Below are 21,150 nucleotides of genomic sequence, written 5' to 3' on the forward strand. Positions count from 1 at the left end.
GTTTACTTCCTCCTCACCGCCCAAGGCCCCAAACATATCTTCCAGATCAAGCACCTATGCTTAATTCAATATAATCTACTGTATTTGCTGTTCACAATGTGGTTCCCTCTACATGAGGGATATGAAACACAGGTTGGCTGACTGCTTTGCAGGACATCTATGTTCTAACTAGAAAAATGACCTTGAGCTTCCAATTGAATTTAATTTAATAAGCTTATTTGTCACATATACTCAATGAATACAGTGAAAAATTTATAAGTCGTCACTTACAGTGCCATCATAGGTTCCTAGGTACAATCTTTAGTTACAGAACAGAGAAATCAAGAAAAAGCTATATTACAGCTATACACAATATAATCATAGGTCAGAAAAGCAAGTAGCAAATTTAAAAAGACAAACATCACAGTCTCTCTCCGAAGTTTGTTGTAGATGTGCTGCAGTGTTCCAGTGAGCCTTAGTGCAAGGGACTCTGCAGTCTCTCAGACCCAATATCGAGTTCAATATGTTTACAGCCTGATATCATCATTTCATGTTTTTTTCATCCATCCCACACCTGGCCCTGTTTTGACATGTGTTGCTCTAGCACAGTCACCCATTCACACGTACTCCTCGGCCCTTTATCACATTTTATAAGTTGCATTCAGCACAGCTGACCTATTTTTGCACTCTTAGCTCTTATTATCACTTATTCAGCTTTTTTCTGTCCTAGTTTACTATCCATAATTTCTTTGTTTGCCTACCCCTTTCATGTCTCTCTCTGTCTGGTCTGTGTCTCCACCTATGTGCTCACCCCTCTCCTTTAGCCTACTTTGGCTTCATCATAAATATCACTTTTTTCCAGCTATGAACAGTTCTGATGAAAAGTCCCAGACTCAAAATGTTAATTCCACTTTCTTCCCACAGATCCTATCAGATCTGCTGAGTTTCTCCACCAATTTCTGTTTTTGTTTTGGTACATAGCACATTGTTGGTTTCACAGTTTGTATCTTCTGTAAATGTGCTGGAGATGGCATTTCAATTTTGTTGCTCTTGGAGAGGCATTTCTTTTTGAAATATGCACAGGATTTGTTTTATATGGAGCTTGAAGATTCCTTTGCGTTTCTTTGGACATATTTTAATTTTTTTTAATCAAGAAAACAAGTTTAAAATCATGATGAAAGGATGTTACTTGTTACTTGCATTACCTCCTGCTTCCTCAATTTTGTGTTGCTTGGTGTTCTCGGTCACTACATATGATAAACTATAAACTCCCCACTCCTAGAACTTCTGAGTTGTGAGCTGGCCTCTTCCCCTTCCCTGAGCCAGCTTCCTGCTGCATTCTCATACTGGACTTGCGCTCAATCAGAAGCTGGAACACCAGTGCTATGAACTGACTGACTGACTGTTCAGAATGACTGGGCTTTGTGGTTATGGTTTGCACGAAGGCTCATGAGGTGTACATGTTTTTTTCACAATATTATGCAGCTCATTATAGGGAATGTTGATGGAGAGGATTGAGGTCCTCCTCCTGAAAGTTGGCAGACATGCAGCAGGGAACCTCTCTGTTGATGGCGATCTTCCTTTACCTTCTCTCTCACTTCCAGCTCGTCCTCCCGAGATATTTGCTTCTCAGGCCTTACTGTCCTCAAGGTTCATACTACCACAATGAAATCGAAAGAGAGTTGAAAATATCAATTGACCCAGTCCAGATATCAGAATTATCTGATCAGAAGTCTAATAGCCTGATCAGTAATTGTCCTGCCAAGTAAATTACTTGTTTTTCTTTTAGCTTTTGTTTCTGCCTGTGACTCCCAAAGGTCAATGAATAACATTTTCTTCAAAGGATGTCCCCTAAAATCTATTCATACAAGTGAAATTCTCAGGCAGCCTGGACTTGTGAAGGATGAATGAGTCATAATAGCAGGCAGGAAAATGAGCATGCAAGTGAGGAAATTCTTATAGTCTTAGACTAGTCGGACATCAAATGAGTAGATGTCCTTCCAGTTAATGGATCTCACAAGGGATTGCTGGACAGCTTGCAGGCCACAATGTCACAATTGATACGCTGCACTTGGGTGAACCTAGCATGAAGGTAAAAGCCAGTGCTTTCTGTCTTTGTGAGGCTAAGTCAGTTGAGCTTTAGAACAGAGTATGTGGATGATCTGTGAGTTGCAGTGGTGCGCAGCTCAGAATTGTTGTTAAGGGTTTGGCCGTCATTGCCTTTCTGGTGCTCTTCCTATTCTTTCCTTCCTAATGCCTTTGATTCGACCTACCTGGCAGAAAATGTTGCACCTCATAGTCAGCAGGCCCAAAATCTGATAATCATCCCTCCAAATCCAATTGGAGCGAGGCAGAATTGAAAGCCTTTGTTTGAAACCATTTTTCTTGCTGAATTCATAATAATTTGGATGAATTGATAGCACAAACAGAAATCAATGACTATGATATGATGGTCATTACAGAAATGTGATTATAAAGGGGAGCAAGGCTGGGATCTGAATATTCAAAGGTATTTGACATTTGAAGAGGAAGGAAGAAAGAACATGGAGTTGGAGTAGCTCTGTTAAGGGTGAGATTAGCTTGAAGTGATCTTGCCTCAGAAGGTCAAGATACAGTCTGTAGAATCAGATTGGGTGGAGCTAAGCCATAACGAAGGAAAGCTATTGATGGATGTAGTTCACGAGACTATTAACAATAGCTACACTATAAAATAGAGTATACATCATGAAATAATGAGGCACACAAATATCTTACTACAATAATCTTAGGTGTCTGTAATCTCCATGTTGATTGGACAAAACAAGTTTGTAAATTCATTGAGTGTATTCAGAATAATTTTGTGTGCTGCTGTGACTTTTGGAAAATGTCAGGAGAGATATAGGGTGCTGTGAGTTGATTAAAAGAACACTCAAACTTGAAATAACCAGACAAGAATAGTGATGGGATGGATTAGGAATGCAGACCAAAAGTGGACACAAAACAAAATTGGCAGGATGGGATCAGGCAGGAAGGTAGAGCCAAAAAGAGTTAGAGGAAATTGATTATTATTTTAGGCAGCTTTGAAATTAATAAATAAATATTGAACAAATAAGCTAATTGTTATCTCATCCTAATTCCCTGATGACTAACTAGCTAAAGATATTGATGGTTGGTTTGTTTCAAGTTCCCAATTGTTTAATCAATAAATATAATAGAAACATATATGCACATTTCTAATCATTTGCATTGTTATAACAATGTATAACATTGTATTGGGGTTTTCCTGTAAATATCAATTCCCTTCTCAGAGATTTTGCAAATATAGTTATTCATCCTAAGACCCTCTGCAAGTATAAGGTGCCAATTTCTAGCCTTTTCTCTGAACAATTAGAACACAGAACGTTACAGCGTGGTACAGGCCCATCGGCCCGTGATGTTGCACCAACCTGTGAAAATAATCTGATGCCCATCTAACCTACATTGTGCGATTATTATCCATATGTATGTCCTTAACGTCGGCAAGGAGAAAGTGAGGTCTGCAGATGCTGGAGATCAAAGTAGAAACTTTATTGCTGGAACAGCACAGCAGGTCAGGCAGCATCCAGGGAACAGGAGAAGCTTCCTGAAGAAGGGCCTGTGCCCGAAACGTCGAATCTCCTGTTCCCTGGATGCTGCCTGACCTGCTGTGCTGTTCCAGCAATAAAGTTTCAACTTAACGTCGGCAAGTCTACTACTGTTGCAGGCAGGCCGTTCCATGCCACTACTACTCTTAGTAAAGAAACTACCTCTAATATCTGTCCTAAATCTATCACCCCTCAATTTAAAGCTATGTCCCTTCGAGTTAGCCTTCACCACCCAAGGAAAAAGGCTCTCACTGTCCATCCTATCTAACCCTCTGATTATCTTGTACGGCTCAATTAAGTGACCTCGCAACCTTCTTCTCTCCACCAAAAACAGCCTCAGTTCCTTCAGCTTTTCCTTTCTTACTGGGCAACATCCTAGTAAATCTCCTCTGAACCCCTTCCAAAGCTTCCACATCCTTCCTATAATGTGGTGAAGAGAACTGCATGCAACACTCCAGGTGTGGCTTTACCAGCGTCTTGTACAGCTGAAGCATGACCTCGTGGATCCTAAACTCCGTCCCCCTGCCAATAAACGGCAACACATCATAACAACCCTATCAACCTGGTGGCAACTTGCAGGGATTTAGATTAGATTAGATTCCCTACAGCGTGGAAATAGGCCCCCAACAAGTCCATAATGACCCTCCGAAGATTAATCCACCCAGACCCATTTCCATCTGACTAATGCAGCTAACACTATGGGCAATTAACATCGCCAATTCACCTGACCTGCACATCTTTGGACTGTGGGAGGAAACCGGAGCACCCCGAGGAAACCCATGTCGCCACGGGAAGAATGTGCAAACTCCACACAGACAGACAGTCCCCTGAGGCTGGAATCAAACCTGGGACCCTAGCAGCATTGCTAACCACTGAGCTACCGTGCCGCCCATAGATTTATGCACCATGACACTGAGATCTCTCTGTTCATCTACATTGCCAAGAATTTTACCATTTGCCCAGTACTCTGTATTCCTGTTATTTCTTCTGAAGTGAACTACCTCACTTTTCCACATGTAACTCCATTTGTCACTTCTCAGCCCAGCTCTGCATCATATCTCTGTCTCTCTATAACCCACAACATCCCTCGGCACTATCCACAACTCTGTCTACCTTAGTGTCATCTGCAAATTTATTAACCCATCCTTCTATGCCCACATCCAGATTATTTATAAAAATGACAAACAGAGTGGCCCCAAAACAGATCCTTGCGGCACACCACTGGTAACTGAGCTCCAGGATGAACATTTCCCATCAGCCACCACCCTCTGTCTTCTTTGAGCTCGCCAATTTCTGATCCAAACCGCTAAATCACCTTCAATCCTGAAACTCCCTATTTTGTTCAATATTTGGTTAAACCGCTGCTATATGCTCTAGAGTTTTGAAGAATGAGACATAATCTCAGTGGGACTTAAAAAATATTGGAAGAGATATACATGGTAGATGCAGGTAAGATGTTTCTCCTGGTTGGATAGTCTAAAACAAAAGGGAAGTGCCACCTCAATCCAGATTGAGGCAACTTTTATATTTTTAATCACTTGTGAACCTTAAGAATTCTTTACTACAGGGGGCTGTGGATGTATAATCTTTGTGTATGACGAAGGTAGAAATTGATAGATTTCTGATTCCTAATGATGTATAAAGTTATGTGGATGAGGTGGATAAAAGGTATTGAAGTTTTCAGTCAGTCATGATCATATTGAATGGCATGTAAGGTTCAATGGGATTAATGGCCTGCTTCTGTTCCTTTTAATCTTTCTTTATTCATACCATGGAGAAATACATTACTGAGGCGAGATTTTAGGACTTTAACAATACTGTATTTGGAATCTTATAATCTGGCTGAAATCTGTTAAAAAATGCTACCAGTAATTCCATAGTGGACTTGTTCCTTTGAGAAGAGATAGATAAGTCATTCCAACCCACTTAGCATCTTTGGATTTTTAAAATTCATTTGTGGGACTTGGGTGTCGCTGGCTTACCAGCATTGATAGCTCATCCCTATTTGCCCTTGAGAAGGTGATGGTGAGCTGCTTTGAATTGCTACAATCCACTTGCTGTGGGTTGACCAACAATGCCGGTAGGGAAGGAATTCCGGGATTTTGACCCAGCGATTGTGAAGAAACAGCGGTATGTATCCAAGACAGGGTGGTGAGTGGTCTGGAGGGGAACTAGCAAGTGGTCATGTTACCAAGTACCTGTTCACCTTGTCCTTCTAGACAGAAGTGGTTGTGGATTTGGAAAGTGCTATGTAAGAATCTTTGGTGAATTTTTGAAGTGGATCTTGTAGATAGTACACACTGCTGCTACTGAGCACCGGTGGTGGAGGGATTGAATGTTTGTAGACATGGTGCCAATCAAGCGGGTTACTTTGTTCTGGATGGTGTCAAGCTTAATGAGTGTTCTTGGAGCTGTGCCCATCCAGGCAAGTGGAGAGTATTCCACTTTGATCTGTTCTTCTCACTCTGAAGATGGAGGAGCTTATCTGAGAAGAAAGGAAAGATTAGCATTGTTTTCATAGCAATCTTTCTTCTCATATTTGTCAGAGCTGGTTGGTTGTTGTATATGTCTTGCGGTCAGTGAGTTGGTTGAATTGGAATATCAATGGGTTGATGAAGGATTTACCCAGAATTTGATACCTGCAAGCCCAGAAATATGCATTATCTTGTTTTTGCAGAAAAGGGAAATCAACCCAAGCTCATTTTGGTTTTTTAATATCTTAGAAATGTTAATATTTGTTGCATAATTGACAAAATAAACTCAAAGTGGTTATAATGAGATCTCTTAAAAAATAATGTGCTCACTTGGAATGTAATTTGCAAGAGTAATATTTAAATCGAAAGGAATATGAACCATAAAATAGTAAAGATGGAAGTTTTCCTTTTCGCTGTGGTGACTTGAGAGAAGAATAACGGAAATCCTGACAGTACAAAAAAAGTGGCTGTCTCTGCAAAATATCTACCAAAGTAGCAGTGAGAGAATTTCTGTGAAAATTCTACCAGTAATGTTCAGTATCAAATCAGAAACCCTACAGCCTATCTACATATAGAGTCGGGATCTGTGAAAATATATGCTTTTATCACTTTTTCCATTGTTGAGATCATTTCATGTCAACAAATAAGAAAGAAGGTCAGCAGCAAAGTCTGGATCAGAAAATAGGCACAGGATTAATGAATACTGCTCTTTTTTGAAGTTCTTTTGGTAAGCATTAGTACTTGTTAGTCAATGATGAATGCGTTTTCTGTTTTACTAGGTGTACCGTTTGCAAGACCTTGTGAAGAAGAGTGAACAAGGCCTAGGATCAGCTGAAGGACATATTTCCAGCCTGAAGGATGCGCAGGAAAAGCTACAAAAAGATCTGGATTCTACCAGGGTCAAACTCAGGCAGACAAGTGATTCCCTTTCTACCGTGCAAGTACTAATGACTACATTGTAGTTAACAATTCCTATATTTCCATTTTTAAAATTCCTGCTAAAAAGGCACTCTGAACCTGTATTTTCCATATTGAAGTTTCTGTCTTATAGAGTTGGGTAAATGGTCCACACAGTCCTCCATAATTGTGAACAGTTGGTTGGCTGATCAGAACTGACAGACGGTCAAAAATGCTATCCTCTGGGCAAGAAGTCTTTTTTTCTCTAAACAAAGAAGTAAAAATGTCAATCCAGCGATCACAAGATTTGACTCACAAGTCTGTCTCAAATTTGTTCATTGTATTATGTTCCATGTCGGAACTGATAACTTTAGAAAATATTTCAATTCATTGCACCAATTTAAAGGAATTGCACGACAAGATTTGAGTTCTAAGACTTTTGCTATAGCTGAGCAATTGTAATGCTCATTTATTGTTGCATAATTAATCTGGTGAGAGAGTTTTCTACTATATTATTAAGGTTTCTTGAGACTGAAGGAGCAGTGTTTTTTTTTTGTTTGTGTTTGATCTGGCTTCAGCAACTTGTCAAGCATACTTAGGGGGATGGATCTTCCAAAAATGACACACGGATAAATTTTCATCCACACATGGAGTTGGGAACGGTGTCAGGAATGACAGAAATTTATGTTTTCTCATTGGAAATTTTCATGTGACCACTTTGCTTTGGGTTGTGAATTTGCATGCTTGTCTCCTGTTGAGTGGCTGTTAACCAGGTGCTCTCCAGCCTGAAACACTGTTGAGATACTGACCGCCATGCACTCCTCCATTTACTGCATGGAGTACTAATGCCTAATGATTGTTCATGCAGTAATTTTAGTATGGCGGCAAAGCAAGGAGGCTGGTCCCAAATCTACCTTATCCTACCTACACTAACGCTCTATTACTGTTATCTTGAATGCCACATTCCCCATTTAGTCAAATGGGTTAATTCAGTTACTGATTCAGCGATAATTTTTAAAATGTAACAATCAGTCATTAAAATTAGCCTACTTTAAGATTTGATCTGTTTTGCCATGTTGTGAAATATTTCCTTTCAGTTGAATAGAGGTGATCCAACTGGCATTTGTTAACTGTCAAAGTAGATGGTAGAATTGGTGGACCAGTGTGTTATCCCAGAGATGAGAGAGAATTAGTAGCCCTGTGGTAAGTTATCCCAGCCATTCCGCTAAGACATGCCGGGGCATAGATCATAAAGATATGGTCATTCATGAAGCAAAACAAAAGTATTGGAGTAAAACACCTCTGCCAACAATTGAATTTGCGAATAAATGGTCTTAGTCATTGTGACCTTTTTTTAAAATTTTTAAATAGTTACTACGGTCACAACAATTACATTTTTGTATATCATAGGGAGAATTGGAACAGCAAAGACAGGATTATGAGGCAAGACTGAATGAAGCAAAAGAACAGGAGAAACTCAAATGGAAAAAAATGGAAAAAGATTTGGAACAAAACTGGAAAGCAACTGTAAGGTAATTCTAATGTTCTCATTGAATAATCTACTGCAATGATGGTTCACAACAGTTAATCACTTTAAAAAGGACACAAAGACCCCCCCCCCTTTACCTGGCTTCTAGGCCCAGAAACCTATACTTAACAAAAACTGCTACTTATTACAATAGATTCTAGCTACAGGTAAACAGATGTGAACATTCCACACATAACTCCTAACTAAAACTGTAATTTCCCTTTTAGGCTCCCCTTTATACACAAACGCATATACCAAACAGGTAACAATAAAACAGGTATTTTGGAATCGGGAACACTGGAAAAGCAGTTCAATGGTTCAATGTTGAGATGACTCTTGTACTGATCAGAGTGCTGCTTCTTGGTCTTCAGGTTTAAAGTGGTCATTTTTCTGCCAAGAACAGAATGAGCTCCTGGGCTGGTGGTTTGAATAGCTTCTCTACATCTTGTTCACAGCCCTAAGTTGTTCAGCTACCTGAGAATCAATTACATAATTGTTGGCAGGCAGAAGACCTGTGAATTATTCTGTGAATTCACAAGCCAATCTGCTACTTGTTGCTGATCAAAGCTCCATTTGTACATAAACTTTCAGCTACAGTTCATCCGCAGCCACTGCTATAACCCACAGCTGTGCAAACAGTTTGCACAGTGACTATAAAGTTATTTGCCATCAAATCATGCAACAATCCTTGTAGCATCTGCTTTTCTAATGGCTCTTTTCTCATTTCAGTCCACAGTTTTAAAAAAAAACACACAAAAACAGAGTAATATGGTCTTTGTATTTGTTTAAAATAAAACTTTGAATATTGATTATCAGTCTGTTTCCAAGTCTTTAACAAAAATCAGAGACTTTTGAATCTGCTTGATGAGAGACACATTACCATAAATCAGAAATCTCCTGATGAATCCTGAGACATAAATGCTCACAATTTCAGAATGTAGATATGTATAGAATGTATTTGGAATGCATGGATAGCCCATCAAAACACCTCCTTTAAAACTGATATCGTGAAACACAAACTTTGGATAAGCTGTCTAAAGCTCTCTTAGTTATCTTAAAGGTTCCTGAAAGCATTCTAAAATGAGGTATTATTGCATTATGGAGTGTAACTTTAAATGCTTCAGTAACATCAGGAAATTTTATTAAATATGTTTAAAGTAAATTTTATGAAAGATGTCAAAGTTAAGGGCAATCTATGTGAATGTATGTAGCTTTCACAAGGTAGATGATCTAGAGGCACAAATAGTACTAAATGCACCAGATACAAGTGGCACTACTGAAACATGGCTGCATGGAGACCAGGACTTGGACCCAAATATTCAAAGATATTTGACATCTAGAAAAACTAACAAGGAGGACTAAGTGTTGTGATGTGCTGATAATATGAGATAGCTTCATTATATCAGTAAGTACATTAGTCACCTTTTTAATAAATCACCGAAGACTAACCCACAAGAACTGCAAATTATTTGGAAGGTTAATGGAATGTTAGTCTTTCTTGCAAAAGATTTGAGTACTGTGGCTTAGGGCACACCTAGAGTAGCCTATGCAGTTTAGGTCGTTCTCAGGAAAGATACTATTGGTGAAGAGAGACGGAGTGCACCAAAAGTTCATCTAACCCACTCCCAAGTGAAATTGTGCCAGTATTCACTAGAATTTTGAAAAATGAGAGCTGATCTCATTGAAATCGACAAAATGTTGCAAAAGGTAGGCAGGGCAATGCACGTTAAGATGTTTTGCCTGGTTTGAGGAGACTATATCCAGAGGACACAATTTAAAAATAAGGGGGTTACCATTTAGGACTTGGACACAGGTTAGAAAGATGCTTTGTTACATCCCAAATAGACATCAAATCGTAGTATATCAGCACACAGTTAGACGTATGCTTGCCAAGAATGTGTTCGGTGAGTTTACAATGGAATCGAAAGTTCAGCAATCAAGCATAAATGAGAAAGGCAATGATGTTGGCCAAGGAAAGGGCATCTTAAGGACATAGGAAAGTACTAGACACCAAGCAGTAAGTTCAGGGAAATGTAGAAGAGTAGTAAATGTAGGAGCACTCGTTGATCAGGATCATAGGAAAAGAACATGTAACCTGTAATATAGGCCTAGAAATGTAGTGTAGAGATAGGGGATGAATTTGAAGTTCGGATTCTGATATTTACATTTCTAAGAGGTGTGGAGGTATTGAAAATCAAAGCAATTGTTTTGCAAAACATTTTGTTCGATAGTCTTAGAACCACAAAGTAAACAGTGCATCAAAAAGGAAATACGAGATTACTACTATAGAGTATTACTAGAAACATATGAAGAGCTCATGTTTGGATGAATTTGGGAGCAAAAGCTTCTCTTAAACCAGCTTAGCTGCAATTGGTTTTAAGCCTCTATGGCCTTCCTTACCTTGCTGTTTCAAAACTTTTTAAATTCACTCATGGGCTTTTCATGTGTACTCAGAGTTGCTGAAGAAGGTGGTGGTGGGCTGCCTCCTTGAACTGCTGCAATTTGCTTGCTGTAAGTAGACCACAATGTTGTTAGGAAGGGAGTTCCACAACTTTAATGGAATGACAATAGATTTCCAAGTCAGAACAGTGAGTAGTTTGGAGAGGGGCAACAGGTGGTGGTGTTCCCTTGAACTGATGCTTTTGAGTTTTTTAAAGGTGCTTCTTGATATTACATATGATATTCCTGACTTAAATGTGAGTTCTTTGATTACTCGCACATGAAAATTGAAGGCTATTGAAGCAGAAGCAGTTGTAAGAAAATTTTGCAGGTAGTCAGTGTGTTTTCTTTTAAATAAGGATGCATTTCTGTACAGCTTTAGTAGACTGTAGTGCACCTCATTCAGACAATGTTTTTGAATATTGTTGATGTTCATTAGCATATGCTATTACATAAATAAAAACCAAACACTTCATCTACGTATCATGATTATAGCCACCGCCTCAGCCACTTTCACCCCCACTGATGTCACTCACTGGAACACTGCTGACGACCATACAGCCGCCATCAAAGACATCGCCAACGTTACATGAAGCATCACATCCGCCCCCGAGGATGCTATCGAATGCACTGCTTCTGCCCCCTGACACCCATGGTGTCCGTCACTTCCATTGTTAACGTTGCTCATGGTACCATAACCGCATCTATTCTAGAGACAGCTTCCGCCCCACTACCAACTCTAGCTCCACACCAGGTCCTAGCTCCCTGCCGTGTTTTTACCATCCCCATCACACCTTCCTCTTACTGAGGATGAACGATCAGTCCTTAGTAAAGACCTCACCTTCATCTCAGTACGTTCCCGGATCAATGAATTGAACATGCGTTGAGGCATCTAACTTTTCTTCCGCTACCTCTGCCTCTGTCTCCATGCTTACTTTTTCCATCAGGGCTCCCACTCACCCTCCGAGGACCCCTTCTCCTGCCTCCAACACACTCCATCCACTTGGACACCACGTGCTGGTCTGTTACCCACCTTCGAACTTTTCATTTCCAACTACCGCCGTGACATTGACTGCCTCAACCTGTCTACCACTCACCCACTTCAACTTCTCACCCTCGAAACGCACAGCCTTCCACTCCCTCCGCTACTACCCCAACCTCACCATCAAACCAGCAGACAAGTAAGGGAGGAGTGATAGCTTGATGCACCAACCTTTACACTGCCAAAGCCAGGTGCCAACTTGTGGACATCTCCTACTGTCCCCTCGACCCCAACTTCACCTCTCATCATCAAACTATCATCTCCCAGATCTTCCAAAACCTCAGGGGATCTCCCACCAACAGCTCCAACCTCCTTGGTCCAGAAGCCCCACACCGCCAGGTTCTACCTCTTAACCAAAATTCACGAACCTGATTGCCCCAGTGAACCCATCATCTCAGCCTGCTCCTGCCCCACTGAACTTACCTCTGCATACATTGACATCATCCTATTCCCCATTGGCCTCGGATCTCTCCACATAGATTCGAGACACCACCCACGTCCTCTACCTCCTCCATGACTTACGGTTCCCAACACCCAATACCTCATTTTCACCAGGGACATTCAGTCCCTATACACATCTATCTGCCATGACGAAGGTCTCCAAGGCCTCCGTTTCTTCCTCTCCCACGAACCCAACCCATATTCTTCCATCGACACACACATTCAATTGGCTGAACTGGTCCTCTCCCTCAACAATTTCTCCTTTGAATCCTCGCACTTCCTCCAGGTAGCCATGGGCACCTGCATGGGTGTCAGTAATGCCTGCTTCTTTGTCGGGTATGTGGAACAGTCCGTCTTCTGCAGCTACACCAGCACCATTCCCCATCTTTTTCTCTGCTACATCAATGACTGTATCAGCGCCACCTCTCACTCCCACAAGGAGGTTCAATAGTTCATCAACTTCACAAACACCTTTCACCCTAACCTCAATTTCTCCTGGACCATCTCAGTCACCTCTCCATCTCCATTTCTGGCAACAGACTCTACATGGACATCTACTTCAAACCCACTGACTCATACAGCTACCTGGACTACCTCCTCCACCCTACCTCCTGTAAAAACACTATCCTCATTTCTGATGAAGAGCTTATGCTCAAAACGTTGACTCTCCTGCTCCTCGGATGCTGCTTGATCGGCTGTGCTTTTGCAAAACCACAGTTTTTGACTCCGATCTCCAGCGTCTGCAGTCCTCACTTTCTCCCTCTTTTCAGCCCAAGCCTGGATATTGCCCCGGTCATGCATTTGAACATGGACTGCTTTAGCATCTGAGGAGTTTCAAATGGTACTGAACGTTATGAACATCCCTACTTCTAACCTTATGAGAAATGGAAAGTCATGGATGAAGCAGCTGAAGGTGGTTTGGGCCTTAGGGTAGTTTCCCAAAGGAATTCTTGCAAAGATATTTTGGAGCTTAGATGACTGATCTCCAACAATTACAACCTTCTTCCTATGTGCCAGGTATGATTCTAACAAGTGGAGTGTTTTTTCCTTGATTTCCATTGACTCCATGTTAGCTTGGACTCATTGACACCACACTTTATTAAATGCAGCCTTGATGACAAGGGCATTCACTCTCTCCTCATCTCTGGTGTTCAGCTCTTTTGCCCTTTTTTTTTAAATCAAAGCTGTAATGAGTTCAAGAACTGAGTGGCCGTGGTGGAACCCAAGCTGAACATCAGTGTGCAGGTTATTACTATATGTATTCTATTTGATAGCACTGTGGATGATACCTTCCATCATTTTACTATTTATCAAGAGTAGACTGATTAGGTGGTAATTGGCTGGATTGGATTTGTAGTGCTTTTTATGTGCAAGATATACTTGGGCAAAAGTTAATGTTGTGTAGATGTCAGCGCTTTAGCTATACTGGAAGATCTTGGCCAGGGGCACGACAAGTTCTGGAGCACACATCTTCACCGCCATTGCCGGAATATTTTCAGGGGCTTTGAAATATCCAGTGCTCCCAGCTGTTTCTTGATGTTGTGGAGTGAATGGAATTCACTGAAGACTGGTATCTGATTTTGAGAACCTCTGGATGCTGAGATACCTGTGATATAATTAATGACACAGTTCAGCATCAAATAGTATAAATGCTGATAATTCTCGAGTGTGTTATAACCTAAAAAATAAGGTTTCAGTTGAGAGAAAGAATTCTGTCTGCTTTTGCTATGCATGTTCTCTGTGCAAAGGTTTGTGTATTCCTTGACACTGCTTTCTATTCCAAGTATTACCCCGTGCATCACTTTTTTGCCTATTCTGTGTCAAACTGTGTCAACTCTTTTTTTTTGCAGTTACATTGCAAGGTTTCAATTGTCATATCAGTATATCATTTGTAGTATTGAGAGGTTTGGAATTACACTCAAAACATGTTACATGAACTTTTCACAAACCTCTGACAAGCTATCAAATTTCATAACATTTGCGGCTATGTCCTGAAAGCAAGGTTTCTGAAAGAGTTGAGATTATCTTTGGACAAACCAGAGTTTTTGTTTTGAACATTAACTATTCCTTTATTGAATCACCCAACTTCGTGATTTGAGAAAACTCACTGCCTAAATATTTTTCTGCCTTCATGTACGATTAACGTTTCCAACCTTTTTTGTATTTTATGTTACTGAAGTAAAGTATTTATCTTAGGGAGCAACATACAAAACTATGTGAGAAGTTAGAAAAACAATATGAAGAAGATAAACGGTCTGCTCTGGCTCAACTATCCCACCTGAAGGACCAGGAAAATAGTGTGGAGAAAGAAGGTTGGCAGAAAAAGGTGGAAGATCTGCTGAATCAGGTGACTAGGTTTTCTCAGCTCAAAAACATTAATGTTTAAATTCAATTTATACTTCTGCAAAACCATTTTCCTTACTGCATTAATACTTAATTTTATTTGAATAGCAAAATATCATTAATGACCTCAAGCCAAAGGAAACTCCATTTCCTTAAACCTGAGACTTTTTGTTACATGATTGGATTGGAAAAATTGCTTTAAAGCACCTCTTGAAAATTTTAGGAACACTAAATAAAGGTTAACATTCCTCTGGAAAGTTTTAACTAATTTCATCATATATGTTTATACGTTTCTACATTGTTCTTATTTTACTTTTTCTGTCCTGAAGGTTGCAACTTGTTCAAAGTTATAATTCAACTGATAACAATGGTAGGGGAATTCTGGTAGCAAGTAGCTATTCTTTGTGTAAAATCCCTTTGCTTGTACGCATGAGTAGCCTTCCTTTTTATATTTATTTCTGGAATGTGGACACTTCTAAGAAGGTCAACCCTTATCACATTAAAAAAGATGGTGAAGAACTGCCCTTCTCGCAGTTCAAGGGGTGAAGGTACATTTACAGTGCTGTTTGAAAGGCACTTTCAGGATTTTGACTTGGTGACAGTGAAGCAGCAGAGATATATATTTCTAACCGCAGATGGTCTGTGATTTGGAAGGGCGCTAGCAAATTATTAAGTTCTGATATAGCTTGTCCTCCTTGGTGTTACAGATGGTGGATTTGAGAGATGGAGAGCCTTTGTGAGTTGCTACAGCGCATTTCCCAGATGGCAAGGCATACACTCTCAACACTCGTGTGCCGGTAGATAGGTTGCCAATAAAATATGCTGCTTTATTATCGATATTTTTGGGCTTCCTGATTCTGTTGAAGCTGCATTCATCAGGGAAAGTGTTCTGTAACCTCCTGACTTCTACCTTGTAGATAACAGCAAAGCCACTAAGTTGGTTTATATTTGATTTCATTATATTTTACTTAATATTAATGATGGTAGTTGGTTAAATTTCTAGTGAATTCTTTTCAAATGTAATTCTGTTTGAATTCAAGATCTTATTCACTATCTAAAGCAGCATGTGTGAAGTATTTCTATGTTTCGGATGCAAGGGAAAGGGAAGTTTTGAAAGCTTCAGTAAAGCTTTCAGACATTTCATCATCATACTAGGTAACATCTTCAGTGAGCCCCCAGACAAAGCACTGCAGACATTTCCTGCTTTCTATTGATATGTTTGTGTTTCCTTGGGTTGGTGATGTCATTTTCTGTGCTGATGTCATTTCCTGTTCTTTTTTTTTGCAGGGGTGGTAAATGGGATCCAAGTCAATGTGTTTGTTGATAGAGTTCCGGTTCGGAATGCCATGCTTCTAGGAATTCTTGTGCATGTCTCTGTTTGGCTTGACCTAGGATGAATGTGTTGTCCCAGTTGAAGTGGTGTCCTTCCTTATCTGTATGTAAGGATACTAGTGAGAGAGGATCATGTCGTTTTGTGGCTAGTTGATGTTCATGTATCCTGGGGGCTAGTTTACTGCCTGTTTGTCCAATGTAGTGTTTCTTACAGTTCTTGCATGGTATTTTGTAAATGACATTAGTTTTGCTTGTCTGCTTAGGGTCTTTCAAATTCATTAGCTGCTGTTTTAGTGTGTTGGTGGGTTTGTGGGCTACCACTACTCAGACCCCCTGGCATCAAATTTTGTTGCTGCTTACATTTATTTCAGTGATCTTTTCAGATAATGTATTTCACAAAAATGTTGTCAGTGTCTACTTTACCATACCTTCAGATATTTTAAATTTATGTTGAAGTTTAAAATCATGGTGCGATCTGTGCTTTTGTAAACAGGAAACCATGTTCAAGCAATTTGTTGGACTTCTTTGAGGAAGTTGTGGATAAAGGGGTACAGGTGCTGCTACTATTTTTAGATTTCCAGAAGGCATTTGATAAGTTGTCACGTCAAAGATTATTGTGGAAAATCAAAGCTCATAGTGTAGATGGTAACTATATTTGCGTGGTTAGAAAATGAAGAATGCTAGCCTAGTGATATCCAAACTCACGTGAAAGCTGCCTTGGTCTGACAGATTTCCAGCTTAGTAAGGATGTGCAGATCTTTGAGAAATGTTTAGGAGATTTACTAGGCTAGGATGAGGGGTTTAACGACAAAGTTAGGTTGAGGATGCTGGGTTTGATATTGATGGAAAATAAACTAAGGGTAGATTTGATGAAGTTCAAGAACAAAATAAATATTTTAAGGTAGCCAAAAAAGAGCTGGAGATTTCTGACCCCCAGTTTGAAAATAATGCCCTCCCCTGCCTCTGCCATTAATACCTTGTTTACATATGTTTGCAGTCAGCACAGCTGACCTATTTTCTGCTATTATCAACTTACTATCTTTTTAATAAATACCACTTCTCTATGACCAAGCTATCCCTTTGCCTTTTGCTCTGGGCACCCTTGATCCACTTGCTTAATTCTCCCTTTTATGAACAGCATAACAAGTATCTCCTTCAGTTCCAAAATGATTCATTTTGGTTTTTGTTGCCAAAGTTGTGTTTCTCCACTTTCTGTTCTTGTTTTAGATCTCCAGTATCCACCGTATTTTGCATTAATATAAAGAAAGAACTGTTCTGTTTGCTGATTGTAAGAGGGCTGTGAGATGCAAATTTTAGCAAGAGTTGAAGGGTGGTTATGAGGAAGAACTTGTTAATGCAACAAATGGTAACAGTAGAATCAGAAAATCATAGATTTACTGCAGAAGAAGGCCATTCTGCCTAATATGTCTGCACCTGCTTTATTATCTAATGCCAATATCCTGCCTTTTCCCATATTCTTGCACACCAGTACTATCCAAAGAACCATCCACTGTTTTCTTGAATGCATCAATTGAACCTGTCTCCACCATAATTCCAGGCAGTGCATTACCCTAAGTAATTGCTGCGTGAAAAAGTTGATATTTTCTCACATCACCCTTGCTTCGTTCGCCCATTATTTTAAATCTGTGCACTCTCATTTTTGTTTCTTTCATAAACGGAAACAGCTTCACCTTATCTACTTTCTACAGCCTGCTCATGATTTTTGAAAGAATCAATCAGATCTCCTTTTTGCCGTTTTTTCTCCAGGGAGAACAATCCCAACTTCAGTCTAATCTCATAGCTGAGGCATCTCATGCTTGGAACTATTCTTGTGAATTGCTTTTGCTCTCTCTCCAATGCTTTACATTTTCCCTATAATGTGGTTCACAATACTTCAGCTGAAGTCTACCAAGTATCTTCTACAAGTTCAGCATCATCGCCTTGCTCTGGTACTCTGTGGTCCCACTAATAAAGCTGAAAAAAGGAATGGAATATGAAAATAGGGAGATTTGTCCTAAAACTATACAAGTTTCTAGTCGAACCACAGCTGGAATACTGTGAACTATTTTGGACACCTTATTTAATAGCAAATACACTGGAATTGAGGTAGACAAGAGAAGATAAATGAGGCTGATACCAGGTATGGAGGGACTGCATTATAAGGAGAGGGTGAGTAGATTGGGCTACAATTCATTGGAATATAGAGGAATGAGAGGCGACTTTATTAAAATATACAAGATTCTTTGGGTACTTGACTGGGTAGATGTGGAGTCGAGAGTGAGGTGCTGGGAAAGCACAGCAGGTTAGGCAGCATCCGAGGCGCAGGAGAATCGACGTTTTGGGCATAAGCCCTTCATAAGGAATGAGACTTGTGGGCCAGGGGGCTGAGAGGTAAATGGGGAGGGGGTGGTGGGGTTGGGTGGCAAGGGAGCTGAGAATGTGATAGATGAACGTGAGAGAGAAGGTGATAGGCGGAGAGGAGGATGGAGCGGATAGATGGGAAAGGTGATGGACAGGTCAGGAGGTTGATGCAGATTTGGAGGCTTGGGACTGGGATAATGTGGGGGCGGGGGGGGTGGGGGGGAAGCATGGTACCACTCCGCCAAGGAGATATGCAGGTCCTGGGCCTCGTTCACGACCAAACCCTCACTACCTGACACCTGGAGGAAGAACGCCTCATATTCCACCTTGGGACTCTGCAACCACATGGGATCAACGTGGATTTCACCAGTTTCCTCATTTCCCCTCCCCCCGCATTATCCTCGTCCCAAGACTCCAACTCGGCACTGCCATCTTGACCTGTCCATCACCATTCCCATCTCTCCGCTCCACCCTCCTCTCCTACCTATCACCTTCTCCTTCACCTCCCTATCACATTCTCAGCTGCCTTCCCCCCAACTACACCCCCCGATGAAGGTCTTATGCCCGAAATGTTGATTCTCCTGCTCCTTGAATGCTGCCTGACCTGCTGTGCTTTTCCAGCACAACACTCTCAACTCTGATGTCCAGCATCTGCAGTCCTCACTTTCTCCTGGGTAGATGTGGAAAATTGTTTCCACTTGAGAAGAGGAGGACCAGAGGACCTAATCTCAGAATAAGGTTTATACAGAGATCTTAAAGCCGAGATGAGGAGGAATTATTTCTCTGAGGGTAATGAATCTGTGGAATGCTTACCTCAGAGGGCTGTTGAGGGCATTCTGTATATTCAAGTCACAGGTAGACAGGGAATCCAGGGTGTTGGGGAAACAGCAGAAAGTGGAGTTGAGGGCTATTATATCAATAGATCAGCCATGATCTCATTGAATGACAGAGCAAACTCAATGGCTGACCTGCCTACCTCTGTTCTAATATCATATCCATCTTATGGTCGAACACTATCCTTTACTTACTACTTTCTTCACCTCTCTGCCGCCATCAATGACCTTTGCGCAAATACACCTAGGTCCACCTGGTTTTGCACCTTCTTTAGAACTATACCCCTTTTTTATATTGTCTTTCAGTGTTCTTTCAGGCAAAACAATTCATCTCTCACCTCTCTGCATCGAGTTTCATCTGCCACCTGTCTGCCACTTCACCAACTTGACTATGCCCTTTTTGTAGTTTTACACTGTCTTCCTCACAGTTTAAAATTCTTCCAGGTTTTGTGTCATCTGAACACTCGAAAATTTTCCCATGCACAACAAGAAGTTTCATGTCTATCAGGCAAGCAGCAGTCCCAATACCAACCCCTTGTGGAACTCCACAACAGACCTTGCCCTAGCTTGAAAAATATCCATTGACTATTTATTACTCTCATTTCTATCACTCAGTCAATTTTGTACTCACATTGCCACTGTCCCTTTTATACCATGATCTACAACTTTCCTCACAAGTCTGTTCTGAGACACTATCAAACATCTTCTGGAAATCCATCTACACTCTTCAAATATGCTACCGTCAACAACCCTTTCTATTACCTCCTCAAAGAAATTCCAGCACGTTAGTTAAATATGATTTCCACTTCAGAAGTCCATGTTAACTCCTCCTAATCATCCTATCTTTTTCCATGTGAAAACTGATTCTGTCCCAAATAATTGTTTCAAAAGGTTTCCGTGCTACAAAAGTTAAATGAACTGGTTGAGAGAAGCATATTTAGATTAGATAATCAATTTGGTTGTAATTCTTTTTGAAAGTTTTTGTTGAAATTTTATTTTCTCTCTTTTTTTCTAATGAATAATGGAACTTGTCCACGCAAGTTACTGGGAGCTTCAAAATGTTATGGCTGTGTTGATGTATTGTAAGTTTAAGATGCCTGAGGCTGCTGTCCAGACATCCCAAATAACTACACTGTCTCACTCCATTATTTCGGAGAGCACAGCTGTTGAAGTATAACTCAAAGCCAGGCATTAAAGGTAGCCACGTAAATTCTTCAAACTGCATAGTTCATTCTTTTAAGAAAAGTTGTCATTCAGATTTCTGTGCTAAGCTTTGTATGCAAGGTATGAAATAAAGTGAATCTGAGCAGTTTCATATCTTAGCCATTAACTAAACTGCGTTAATTAATTGGGTGTGAAAAATTTGGATATCACTTTGAAAATGGTACACTTTTGGGACTGCATTATGATTAATTGATTGTATAATGCAGAAGGAGCTTTAATCTGCTTGTTCTACAGTTTGGGAACACTTACTGCTAACAATGCATGGAAGACATAAAAATTGTCCTTTGCTTTAATTGTGCACTTCCCCATAGCCTTTCCAAATCAAAATGAATATTGAATGCAGAGAGCAGAATTTCTGCAGCATTATATTTATTATTACTGTTAAACATATTTTCTAAATATTTTGCAGTGCACACTTTCACAGATTATGTAGATAAAACATCATAATCAAAACCTAATGTAACAGAACCTTTTTATTCTTTTAGTGACTTTTACAAATTCAAAAAAACTGCTTTGATGTGAATTTTGCTTTTTATACTATTTGAGTCTTGTATAAACAAAATACTTTGACAATCATAAACAGTTGTTACAGTTTGTAACATATTCAATGTGAATGTGCAAGTGTTGAAAATATCATTATCTTACCTATATCATT

The 21,150-nt window shown here is 40.1% G+C and overlaps 1 protein-coding gene across 8 annotated transcripts in view; it reads left to right on the plus strand.

The window, feature by feature from the left end:
• Positions 1-21,150, plus strand: part of fam184ab (family with sequence similarity 184 member Ab) — a 118,635-nt gene that overhangs the window by 34,416 nt on the left and 63,069 nt on the right. For all 8 annotated transcript variants that reach the window (XM_043684387.1, XM_043684376.1, XM_043684381.1 and 5 more), the window contains exons 6-8: positions 6,835-6,996; positions 8,363-8,484; positions 14,599-14,749. In XM_043684387.1, coding sequence (XP_043540322.1) covers positions 6,835-6,996; positions 8,363-8,484; positions 14,599-14,749 — 435 coding nt within the window. The remainder of the gene's footprint in view (positions 1-6,834; positions 6,997-8,362; positions 8,485-14,598; positions 14,750-21,150) is intronic.

Source organism: Chiloscyllium plagiosum, chromosome 3, assembly GCF_004010195.1.
Source record: "Chiloscyllium plagiosum isolate BGI_BamShark_2017 chromosome 3, ASM401019v2, whole genome shotgun sequence".
Taxonomy (NCBI): Eukaryota; Metazoa; Chordata; class Chondrichthyes; order Orectolobiformes; family Hemiscylliidae; genus Chiloscyllium; species Chiloscyllium plagiosum.